General features: G+C 40.3%; 1 protein-coding gene across 1 annotated transcript; it reads left to right on the top strand.

Moving 5' to 3' along the window:
* The first annotated feature begins 8,397 nt into the window (after positions 1–8,397).
* On the top strand, positions 8,398–10,617 carry LOC147518761 (uncharacterized). Its single transcript, XM_086594005.1, has 5 exons — positions 8,398–8,457; positions 8,631–8,714; positions 10,206–10,339; positions 10,391–10,457; positions 10,564–10,617. The coding sequence occupies exons 1-5, from the start codon at positions 8,398–8,400 to the stop codon at positions 10,615–10,617; spliced, it is 399 nt and encodes a 132-aa protein (XP_086450131.1).
* The last annotated feature ends 2,754 nt before the right edge of the window (positions 10,618–13,371 follow it).

Below are 13,371 nucleotides of genomic sequence, written 5' to 3'. Positions count from 1 at the left end.
TCCATAGGAGTCTCTACTGGGTGAGCTCCTAAATTACCTGTCTCACTGAGCAGGTATAATACATACTTTCTCTGTGAGAGATGAATTTCACCAGGGAACCTGGTAACTTCAATGCCTAAGAAATACTTCAGTTCTCCTAGATCTTTAGTCTGGAACTGTTTTGAGAGATTGACTTTAAGTCGATCAATACCCTGTTTGTCAGACCCTGGGACAATGATATCATCAACATACACAACTAAGACAATAATCCCTTGCTGGGTCTTTCGGTAAAACACGGAATGATCATATTCACACCTAGTCATTCCATTAGCCATCAAAAATTGACTAAACTTTGCAAACCAAGCTCTAGGAGACTGCTTGAGCCCATAAAGAGACTTCTTTAATCGACAGACTTTCCCCCCTTGAGCAACAAAACCAGGAGGTTGAACCATATAGATTTCCTCCAGAAGATCGCCATGTAAAAATGCATTCTTAACATCCAACTGAAACAGAGGCCAGTGATGATGAACAGCAAGAGAAATCACAATACGCACAGAGGCGAGCTTTACAACCGGAGAAAACGTCTCGGAGTAATCAATACCATATGTCTGGGTAAAGCCTTTTGCAACCAGATGAGCCTTTAAACGAGAAATAGTACCATCCGGATTATGCTTAATAGTGAAAACCCACTTACAAGCAACTGCTTTCTTCCCAGAAGGAAGATCTGTAAGAACCCAAGTGTCATTAGAATACAAGGCACTCAACTCCTCATCCATTGCTCGCTTCCAGCCAGGATGAGATAGAGTATCCCTATAATTAGACGGGACAGAGACATACAACAAGGACGTAGCAAAAGACTTGACAGATGGTGGTAAATGATCAGTGGAAACATACTTAGAAATAGAATACTGAGCATACTTACTAGGAAGACGCATACTGGCAGGTGGACATTCAAGTTTTTGGAGTGCAATCGGAACATCAAGGTCAGATGGAATGGCAATAGGATCCACGCATGAACCACGATGGGAAGAGGTGAGGGCACCGGTGGCGGTTGAACTTCGGCCTCAAACTCGGAATGGCCCGAAGGTAGGTGGGGCACGCCCGCTCTCCTGGAAGGCTATCGATGAAAAGTCGGTCGCTTCGATCGCTGGAACTTCGACCATCAAGGGAGGGTGAAATTTCTCGAAGGCTATCGGTGAAGCGCGAGGTAGCTCCTTCTTCACTCGCTCCCTCATTTTCACCAAGATCATATCCAAAGACCACCCGGATGGCATAACACAATCCTCAAATGGTTGAGGACATCTTCCCTTCGAAGAGTAAAACGGGACATCTTCAAAAAGGTAACATCAAAGACGGCACAAATGATTTGCGCAGATAAGGACTATAACACTTGTACCCTTTACGTATGCGTGAATACCCAAGGAAAGCACACTTAATAGCGAGAGTCTAACTTATCACGACTGGCTTAAGATTATGAACAAAGCGGAACCACAAACCAAAATCCGAGGGGAAGATGGAAAGAATATTGACCGGGGAAAAAGAACGAGTGTGGTGTTTTGCCTCCTATTATTACTTGAAGAGGGCATACGATTAATCAAGTATGTGGCGTGGACTGCCTGCCTCGCCCAATAAAACTTTGGGAGATTTGTTTGAAACATTAAGCATCGGGCGACTTCAAGAATGGGTCTGTTCTTTCTCTCAGCAACCCCATTTTGTTAAGGTGTATCCACACAGGAGGTTTGATGTGTAATGCCATGGTCATCTAAAAAACTCTGGAATATTGTAGAGGTATAGTCTTTGGCATTATCAGTTCGAAAAATATGCATATGTGCAGAATACCGATTAGTAATCTCAGCATAGAATTTTTGAAAAACAGAGAATACTTGAAAACGATTTTCCATAATATAGACCCAACAAACACGAGAAAAATCATCTATAAATGTAATAAAATACTTGGCTCCAAAAAGGCCAATGGTTCTATAAGGACCCCAGACATCTGAATGGACTAACTGAAAAGGAGCACTATAACACTTATTTAACCTATTTTTGTAAGTAGCACGACGATGTTTAGCTAACTCACAAACCTCACAACCTAAAGACTGAATACTAAAAGAAATACTGGGAACTAAACCAAAAACTAGCGGAGGAAGATGACCAAGAGGTCTATGCCACTGAATAGGAGAGACTGAGACTGTAAGAGCCTACTTCTGGTGAGAGTGCCCATAATCATCTTGAAAGTAATAGATGCCCCCGTGCTCATACCCCCCCACCAACTAGTGTCTTTGTCCATAGATCCTGAAACACAACATGAGTGGAAGAAAACATGACATTACAGTGAAGAGATTGGGTGAGACGATGAACAGACAATAGATTAAAGGGGAAATTTCGAATAAGCAAAACTGAGACAAGTGATATATTACGAGTTAACTGAATAGTACCCCGACCAAGAATACTAGCCTTAGCCCCATTTGCTAATGTGACATATGATGGTGTGTGAGTATACGCAAGACTAGAAAACAACTGGGGATTACCTGTCATATGATCAGAAGCTCCTGAGTCAATAACCCAAGAGTTGTTACCACTTGTATGAAGACATGTTTGACCTGAATCGGCTAGGGTCGCAGTGGGGTAGTCGGACAAACTCGATGAACTGGGAATAGCTTGTATCCGCTTCATCAGGGCTGCAAAGTCTTCTTGAACTCGTTGAAAATTAGTCACTTTTTGATCAACTACTGTGGCATTGTTAGCTTTGTGCAAAGGTGGGCATCCTGTTATATTCCAACAAAAATCAGCACTATGATTTGTGCACCCACAATGCTCACAAGGCTCAAAACTGCCAATACCACGACCACGACCACTCCCTTAGGTATGACCACCCCCACGGCCACAACCCCCTCTACCTCCTCTACTGCCATTACCACGACCAGAAGAGGGGTTGTTATTACTGCTTGGAGGGATCAATAAAGCCGCACTGTCATTGTGCCTTGGAGGAGGTGCGATATCTGAGACAAACGAGAGTAAGCCTCAGACAGAGTAGGGAGCTTAGATTCAGCTTGAACTTGGGCTTTCACATTAGCAAACTCAGGACGTAGCCCAGATAGGAATTTGGAGACTCAAAATTCCTCTCTTTGTTTCTTCAACTGATTTATGTCTGTAGTAAGTGGGTGATATATATTGGTTCTTCCCACTTGCTACTTAAGAGAATTGTAATATTTAGAGATAGACATATCTCCTTTGAGTGAGATCAAAGATGTTCTCATACAACCGAAAGATCTGAGAAGTATTCCGAGATTGAGAGTATGATTCTTGTAGATACTCCCAAATCTCCTTCGAGGTTTTAAAAAACCGCACAGTATTACAAACATCTTTCTCCATAGTATTCCACAGGAAATTCTTAACCAAGGCGTCATCTTTTGTCCGGGTTGTCTTTCCTTTATCATCCGGGGATCCGTAGGATGATTTTCCTTACCTTTTCGAAGAAGATAAACGATGGCGCCTCTCGCCCATTGAAGGTAATTGGCAACACCCTCCAATTTGATGCGAGGTCATACCAACAGAAAAAACAGGCGATATTACGAATTCATCAGATTTTGGAACAACATCAGTCATTGTAAAGAGAAGAAAAACTCACTTGATGAAAAAGAATATGAAACTGCAAAACTGCGAGACAGACGTCTCCTCTTTATCAATACCGAGAGATTGCGGAAGCGAAACAATACTAAGACACCAACTAATACTAAAACTGGAACCTTGAAACTGGGGATCTCTCTCCTAGCATTCTCTAAACAGAGTCGGCTCTGATACCATGTTATTTATGCTAGGAGATACATATGGTGGTTAGCTTGTTAGGTTAAAGGGATTGAGTGTGTAGAAGAAGAAGAAGAAAGGATGGAGGCACAAGAAGAAGGTAGGGTTTAGAGTATATTTTGTGAAATAAAGAAAAACTAAGAAGAACACTAACAGTTATGGGAATGCCTTATTTGCTTATTGAACTTCAACTAGCTTTTATAAAGCCTTACAGATAACTATCAAAGAAAAACAAAACAACCCACGTTTATAGCCTAGAGACGTGGTAATAACTATGACTTACTCAAATGCAACAACTACTCAAACTGCCCTGAAGAATCGGGCTACAAGGTCTGACCTCTTCATTCCCTCCCCTAAACTAGGATGTCAAAAAAACAAACTAGTTTATCAAAGATCGTCACAAACTCCAAGCTGCTCTCTCATTCTTTGAAAAGACTCCAACTTCAAAGTGGCTTAGTGAACACATCAGCCCACCGATCATGTGTACCACAGTGTAGCAAATTCACGACTCCATCATTTGCAAGGTTACGAAGGAAATGAAATCTCACTTGTATATGTTTGCTTCTTCCATGTAAGACAGGATTCTTAGCTAGCTTAATGGTTGAGCTATTGTCACAGAAAATGACTGTGCTTTCATTCCCTTCATACCCCAACTTCTCCAACACCCTCTTCATCCATACTGCTTGAGTTGAACATATAGTAGCAGCCACATATTCTACTTCGGTTGTGCTTACGGCAATGATTGGCTGCTTGCGTGAGGACCAAGCTACTGCAGCTGAGCTTAAGACAAAAGCATAGCCGAGGTGCTCGGCCCTATCTTCCACATCACCAAAGATAATCACTATCGGTGAATCCAATCAGCTCCTTATTTCCATCCCTCTTATACAACGGTCCAAAACCGAAGTTCCTTGTAAATAACGTAAAATTCGTTTGGCAGCCAAGAGATGAAGCTCTGTTGGTTTCGACATATATCGACTGATCAAACTGACTGCATACATAATATCCGGTCTTGTGGCTGTCATATACATCATGATACCGACCAATTGTCTGTAATAAGAACTATCTACCTTTATTCCATTATCATCTCGAAAAATCTTAAAACCCGGGCAGATTGGATTTTGAACAGAGTTACAGTGTTCCATACCAAATTTCTTTAGAACTTCCAACACATATTTCTTTTGGTGAATAAAAATTCCTTCACTAAGCTGTAAAACTTCTAATCCAAGAAAGAACCTCATTTTACCAAGATCTGTCATGTCAAATTCATTCATCATCGATCTCTTAAACTCAGTGACCATATTCTCATCGTCTCCAGCATAAATCAAGTCATCAACATAAAGGCTAATAACCAAGAGTTTACCTTGTTTACTGACCTTGGTGAAGAGTGTTTGTTCACTTTCACACTTCTCAAAGCCTTCGTTCAAAAAATAAGCTTCAACACGGCTGAACCATGCCCTCGGCGCCTGCTTGAGCCCATATAATGCTTTATTGAGCTTATAGACTTTGTGCATTGCAGTTTTCACCTCATATCCTCTTGGTTGATTGACATAAACATCTTCGATCAAATTTCCCTGAAGAAAGGCTGATTTAATATCAAGTTGATAAACAGACCATCCTCTTTGTGCAGCTAAGGCAAGAAACATTCGAACAGTATCCATACGAGACACAGGTGCATATACTTCCTCATAGTCAATGCCGTACTTCTGTGCGTAGCCTTTGGCAACCAAGCGGGCTTTGTATCTTTCTACCTCACCGTGCTCATTTATTTTTGTCTTGTAAACCCATTTAACCCCAATCTTTCTAGCACCTGCTGGCAGCTCTGTCAAGTACCATGTATTATTTTTCTGAATGGCGTTTATCTCTGAATCCATAGCTTCTCTCCATTTTACATTAGCTACTGCTTCCTCAGAGGTCATTGGATCGGTAGTGGCAAGAAATGCCCAATTAGCCACAACATCTTCATCAGAAAGCTCTTCTCCTGAGACATAGTCCCCCGCCCATACAGGGGTTCTTCTCGTTCTCACACTTAAAAGTCCAGAAGTTTATGGGTTCACAAGATTTGGTACAACTTCATCTTCGTTGCTTCTTGCATTCTTGTCTTCTGACTCATCCGAAGTATGCAGCTTGTCATCGTCACCCCACTTCAAATCAAGAGCAATCTTCTCTTCAAAACTGTCATCCCAATTCCATTTCTTGTCTTCTTCAAAGACAACATCCCGACTAATTACTACCTTCTTCAGAACAGGATCATAAAGTCTATAGGCCTTCGATTCTTCACTCACTCCCAACAGAACACAGCTCCGGCTTTTGTATTCCAGCTTCGTTCTTCGTGCATCCGGAACATGATAATGTGCAACACTGCCAAAAACCCTGAAATGAGTTACTGAAGGTTTAACCCCACTCTACGCCTCTTCCGGTGTCATGTCTGTGACGGATAAAGTGGGGCTCCTATTGAGAACATAGAGACTCTAGTTGACCGCCTCCGGCCAAAATATTTTGGGGACACCTTTCTCTGACAACAAACTCCTCACCATGTTCATCAGCATGCGTTTTTCTTTTACGTGGCGCCATTATTCGCGGTGTGTGTATGTATGCTGCAGTCAATTGCCTTTTAATGCCATTCTCTTTACAAAAATCATTAAACTCATTCGAAGTAAATTCCCCACCACGGTCTGTTCTTAAACATTTAATATCAAGACCTGTTTCTTTCTCTACACCATTCTTAAATAACTTGAAAGAGGCAAATGCATCTGACTTATCAATTAGAAAATGTACCCAAGCTTTTCTACTATAATCATCAATAAAACAGATAAGGTACCTCTTGTGGCTGTTTGAAATAGGAGTAACAGGCCCACATATATCGGCATGAATGAGTTCGAGTTTCTGAGAAGTTCTCCATGTACTCTTCTTTGGAAAAGAGTCTCGATGTTGCTTTCCCTTTAAGCAATCAGTACACACATCCCTGGTATCTCTGATCATAGGCAAACCCTTCACCATTCCTTTCTGCTGCAATGTTTTGAGGCTTTGGTAACCAAGGTGACCATACCTCCGATGCCAAAGATCAGTCATGTCTTAAGTTTCTGCTTGCAAACATACCTCCTTCTTCAATTGCTTCTCTGCTGGCTGTGACTCGGATAGCAAGGCAAACATTCTATTTGCAGTCATGTCAGTGTGGATAAACAAGCCTCTTGAGGGATGATAAATTCGACATTCGTTGGATTGAATCAGCACAGCTAGGCCTTTCTCTTTTAACTGATCAATGCTAAGAAGATGATTTTGTAACTCAGGCACATAGAAGACCTCCGTGACCACGTGGCTAGCACCCTCCAGAAACAGTCTCACATTCCCTTTCCCAACCACATTCATCCTCATATTATTTCCGAGCCTCACTATGTGTGTGAAACTCTCATACAAATCACAAAATAAAGAGCGATCACCGCACATATGGTTACTACAACCAGAATCAAGGAACCATAAATTATTTCGATTACCTCCGCGCATCTCCACATATGCCATAAGCAGCAGTTCCTCTGACTCATCAAACTCCACATAGTTCGCCTTCATTTCCCACATTGGACAATCATATTGATAATGTCCAAGCTGGTGACATTTGTAACACTCGATCGTAGCTTTGTCATAGGTCTGTCGGCCTCTTCCTCTGCCCCTTCCTCCTCGAAAGGTTGTTCTTCCATGCCCCCTCGCATTACTCCCTTCGGCATGAGTGACTTTGAGTGCTTGTTCTTCCCCACTTGAATGCCTCCTAAATTTCTGCTCATGAACTAATAAAGAGCTTTGCAATTCATCAACTGACAAGCACTTGATATTTTTCGACTCTTCAATCGAACATACAATATAATTGTATTTCTCAGACAAGGAGCGCAATACCTTTTCAACAATCTTTGCATCCTACAGATCTTCTCCTAAATTACGCATATTGTTTGCAACAATCATCACTCTTGAGAAGTAATCATTGATTGATTCTCCCAATTTCATCTCGAGCACCTCGAAATCTCTTCTGAATGTCTGCAGCTGCGCATTTCTGACTCTCTCATTCCCTTGATATCTTGTTTTCATTGAATCCCAAATCTGCTTGGCTGTGTCCTTCTGAAGAATGGTTTTCAAAGTAGTCTTGTCTATGGCCTGGAAAAGGTAATTCTTTACCTTTAGATCCTTCAGCTTCATCGTTGCAAGATCTACTCTCTGTGCACCATTAAGAACCTCTCCTCTTGTTGGTTCTATGACTCCTGTCTCCACCAATGACCACCATTCCTTCGAGCGAAGCAAATTCTCCATGAGCATAGCCCAATGCTCATAGTCACCATCAAGTTTAGGAATACTCAACAACGAATCCTTCTCTGCTGCCATCTATACCCTGTTATGTTTCCTCACTTTCTCTTGTGTTTATACTCAAAACTTATGATCAATCAGGCCCCTATGATTTCGGCTCCGATACCAAATGTGAAATAAAGAAAAACTAAGAAGAACACTAACAGTTATGGGAATGGCTTATTTGTTTATTGAACTTCAACTAGCTTTTATAAAGCCTTACAGATAACTATCAAAGCAAAACAAAACAACCCACGTTTATAGCCTAGAGACGTGGTAACAACTATGACTTACTCAAATGCAACAACTACTCAAACTGCATGCCCTGAAGAATCGGGCTACAAGGTCTGACCTCTTCATATTTACCCTAACCTACAATACATATATTTATACTAGAGATGGAATAACCTAAATAGCAACAAGCTAAATAAGGTACAGTCTCACACTTATAGAATGTGTGAGACCGACACTACATACTTCAACAGTATATAATGCTATATAGGTGTGGTCTTCGACAGATGAGAAATCTTGATGAACTCCGTACAGCACTTGATGGGATACTTGGTTTTGGACAGTCATGTAATTCCATGATGTCACAGATGGTCAGAAATGGATCAATGAAAAGATGTTTGCTCATTGCTTAGATGGAAAAAAGGGAGGTGGAATCTTTGCCATGGGAAATGTGGTGCAACCTAAAGTAAATACAACTCCAGTGACCCCTGCTACTATTGATCCACTACCTACACCTAATCCCGATTCAAGAGTAACGTCCCCATTTGCGAAGTTGCGTACTGATCTCCTCCTCTGCGGTGTTTGATACATAATAGTTTATTGATCTCGTCCATCTCCTAGAGAATGGATTATATCCTTCTTCACCCTCTTTCAAGCCTGTGTTAATTGCCTTCTTTTCAGATGCAATTTTGAAGTTCTTTGCCCTGTTTTTCTTCTTCATTTACACCAACCTCATAGCCTTGGTGTCCAATCCCTTTTTCTGCTTAGAAATTGCGTCCAGTTCCTTCAGCCTGGCCTGGATCCTCTCCACTTCCGCCTTATTCCGCTTGCTCTCTGCCACCTCCATTTCTCTCCTCATGCTTTTTTTTTTCCAGGTTCAATGTTCAATGGCCTTGACAACGCGGATTTCTTCTCCTGCAACATTATGTTCACAGTTTTCGATGAGTAAACATAATTGATTGCCTTGTGTATAGCCTCCTGCTTTTCCATTACATCTTGTCAACTTGGTATTCGTACTCCGTCTTTCTTCATTGCCCGCACTCACTCGTCAAACTCGATTGAAGATGGGGGATTCAGATATCAACTATCAGATACTGCACTGATGCTCCTTGCCTACTTCAGACTAAAAGAAATGGGGACACTTGAAGGCGGTTCAATGCTTTACATTGCTCTCATCTTCACTACCAACAAATAATTGCAGAGTTTATTTCCATACAACGACATGGCTATTTTCGTATTTCAATGGGAAAGTAAGGTGGTAGTATAGAAGAGACCAAATTAAACCATTTTCAGAAGTTTAATATTCCCCGTGGAATTGGCAGCAACTAAGGTAGAGTACTGGGCACGGCATCATACAAACTGTGTGGCATCATGTACTTCATGACCGGAGAATGAATCCTCACGGCTAAATTTGAAAGATATCATTGGCATAGGGAAGGCCTTGTGGTAGATGAAGGGAATTATAATGGCTATTCAAAAACTTGAAGTACAAACTGACTCCTTACACACTGCTAGAATTTTGAATGCCTAGTTGAGCACATTAGGAGTCTATCTAACTCCTTTGAGGCCAGTATGTTTAAGCGTGCATATAGTGAAGGCAACAGATGGTCTAGGGGCAATATGTGCTAACAATGACGAACTTTGGTATTTTGTGTATCTCCATGAAAGGGTGAAGATATACTTGTAAGGGATGATGCTACTGACACTATGCTGATTAAGTAACTAGAAGCCATAAAACCTATAAAGGGTGCGCTTTAAACCCCCAAGACTTGGTTTTGTAATAAAGAAAGTATATAATATCTGTATGCTTTATGAACTAAAGCTCACACATCTTATTTCCCATGCTTTTTGGTTTGTTATAGGTTGCCGACTCTCTTGAGAAAGGCACTGAACATGAAGATGAATATATGATCAGTGAGAAGGAGCTCCTTGTGAATCGTTATTGTTTCATATTTGCACTTTTAATCCGCGTGACTCTTTGGAACAATTTAAAGGAGTAAAATTTGGGGCCAACCTTGAGTCTACTTGCTAATTTCTTTCTATAAAGGTTTATATCTGTGCCAAAAGACATGGGAACATTCAATTGCGGTGCATTTGCTGTTGGTATTGTTAAGGTTAGTCTATATGTAGTTTAGTGATTTTCATATTCTTAAAACCTTTTTTCTAATTTCACATAGAAATATGGTGGTTAATATGTGTTAAAATTGGTATTTTGTGTAGGGTGTATTGGATGGTGCAGGTTTTCCAGCTCTAGTCACTGCTCATTTTGTATGAGTGGATGGTCACCTTCGACCTCGGACCACCATATTGATAAAGTTTGTTGAAGAGGCAAGTCCTTTGTTATTTCGTTTTTCAATGTCCTTTGCATTTTAAATTGAGTTGTCCCACCAACTGTAGTTGCAAGCCAGCCGTTTCTAAAGGTATACTTGCACCTTTGGCTGCACAGGTACGACCATATGCGGACTCGAAAAGTTTTCTTATTCAAAAGTAAAGAAGAATCAATCTCACATCCAAAATTTGTAACCAAATCAATGATTTTGTTATCTAAGCAATCACAACAATAACACACATAGGCACAATAAAGATAACAATGGAAACATTGTTACCTGACAAAGTGTCGAGAACAAAAATCCATAATTGTCCAATGAGTCTAGGAATTGCAGAAACTTGTAGAGGTTTTCTTGGTCATAATGATCCTGCTCCTTGCAAGTGAAGCTTTGAGCAGTTAAGTAAAATAAATAAATCGTTGGAACGAATGTTCATAAATAATTATGACTCACTGTGTAACTTACCTATATTCGATTGCTGAGCAAGTGAATGTTACTTACAATTTCACCAAAAGAGGATCATTGGTGGTTATTGAGCACAAAATTACTAAAATAGTTGCTGCAACTTGTTGTAGTGTTGATATTATGTTTTAATGGGTCTAAAAATCATTTGCATTCCCCCATTGCTATCATTCAATTGTTTCTTTGATCCTGGACTCCCCTTTGAATTTATCCTTCTTTTCGCCTCAGTCTCAATTTTTTTTAAAAACGACTCGGATTTCTCACATAGGAAAAAAATGATAAAAATTACCATTTCTTGCTAGTTAATAGTTGAATCGTCTAAAGAGATACATGTCTAAAGTGATTAATGCTACACACTTATCTAGAATGTGTCCAGTCACACCTTTTTCTTATCTCCGTTCAAGCTAACGTTACTCTTATAGCTCACCTGGTAATCATTTGCAGCTTTATAAGCATGTCGTAACAATTGATTCAAGCACTTACTGAGTTGTCAGTTGCCACTTTAGGTCTAGATCACATCATTTTCACGTCGTTGTTTACATTATCAAAAACTTTTGGCCTATGTTGGTAACAATTGCTGCAACAAGAACAAACTGTGAATAAGAAGGCTGGCTAAGGCATGGATCAAACGCTTTCTTTAAGGTTGTTTTGGCGTCACTGTTCCCTCTTTTGGACAAAGCGTCAACCTCCGGGATACAACAGCCGGATAGACTCTCCTTTGTTTGTTTACTGCAGATAAACCAAAGAAGAAAAGAAAAACCACGATTCGATCTTATGAAAGCCCTCAACTTAGTATAGAAAATAGTTTTTGCACACATTATTAGTCTGCTTTGTAGAGTATTTATAGAGGAAAACGTGGAGCACCCGGTAGATCCGGATAGTGGTATCGATCCGGTTTCCGATAAGAATTGGATTCTACAAGTCTATCACATCTGTTTCCCAATCCATATCCAATTCGTTTCCAAACTTATCCGAAAGCGGTTTGTTTAAAAAAATGGTCTACCAAAAAGAAGATAAAGGGATCAAAGAGAGCCCAAGCCCAAGCCCAAGTTCACCTCTTGTTTTATTCAAAATAACACAACAATCCCCCACTTATTTTTGATAAAAACAAAATAGAAAATATACTTAAGGGCAATCAATATCAGTATCAACATATTATGCATAGATAAAGGTGTCCAAGACTTAAACCTTTACGTAGTGAAAATTACTCAAAGTATAAGAACCATAAGTGACTAAGTCTTAAACTTAGGTCTTGAGTATACAATAAGTTATAATCACGCACAACATATCTAGTGTTCTCCTTTCATGTTCTGCACATTAAAGGCCCTGTGCTCTCCTGGATTCGTGAATGATCTAGAGAATCAGCCCTCATTCTCATAGAAAGCGGCCTCTACTTTAACATTCACTAGGTGAGTCTATCAAGAGTGCTCTTGTAGCTATACACTCCGCCCATAAGGACCATAGAACTTCATTAAGAGTTTTTCCCAGAAAACCTCAACCTCTATTTATCGCTGCAGGATTTCATACATTTTACTATCCAACTACGGGGCAGATAAGTAACAATGTATGTCTCACAACCAACATTCTATGACTTGTTCTTCCCTTTGAACCTAGTTCTTGGGATCTCCAGTCCCTAGGTTGGGTTACCATCATAGATGTTTACCTTTCAATTGGCTTTAGTCCCATGCTAGTAGAGCAGTCCACATTGTATCTCTGGCCAGAGCTTTGGTTTGTGAATCTGCAAGATTATCTTCAGATCTCACAAAATCAAAATAATATGAACTCTCCCAGTAATAGCTGTAATGCTATCAACAAAGTATCATTGTAATTAATACCGTCTATCTTAGACTAGTATATGAGTAAGAAGGCCTTGTACTCAACTAGCTTCTTCACTCGTACTAGCCAAAGCAATAATCTCATACTCCATAGCAAACTGTGCTATCATGGTCTGTTTCTTGGACTTCCAAGATACAACACCTCCACCAATGCTAAACACATAGCCACTGGTGACCTCGGAGTTTTCTGAAAGGATGTTCCAATTCGAATCTATTGCTTGCTAGTATACCTGCAAATAACACCTACTACATAGGCAATGTCAGGTCTTAAACAATCTGTAGCATATCTCAAACTACCAATGATACTTGCATATTCCTTCTGATTCACAGGTTCACCATTATTCGCAAATAATTTAACACAGGAATTAAAAAGAGTACTCACAGTCACGCAATCAAAGTAGTTA

The sequence above is a fragment of the Coptis chinensis genome, chromosome 2, assembly GCF_015680905.1.
Source record: "Coptis chinensis isolate HL-2020 chromosome 2, ASM1568090v1, whole genome shotgun sequence".
NCBI classification, from domain to species: Eukaryota; Viridiplantae; Streptophyta; class Magnoliopsida; order Ranunculales; family Ranunculaceae; genus Coptis; species Coptis chinensis.
This window is presented reverse-complemented; position numbering and strand designations above follow the sequence as displayed.

What these genes read in the sequence shown, in the direction of transcription:
- LOC147518761 (XM_086594005.1), top strand. Translation starts at nt 8,398, where the DNA reads ATGACTTACTCAAATGCAACAACTACTCAAACTGCATGCCCTGAAGAA. An exon ending in ATTCCATGATGTCACAGATG is followed by an intron (nt 8,715 to 10,205) that starts GTCAGAAATGGA and finishes GGTTTGTTATAG; the next exon opens with GTTGCCGACTCTCTTGAGAA. An exon ending in TTGCTGTTGGTATTGTTAAG is followed by an intron (nt 10,458 to 10,563) that starts GTTAGTCTATAT and finishes TATTTTGTGTAG; the next exon opens with GGTGTATTGGATGGTGCAGG.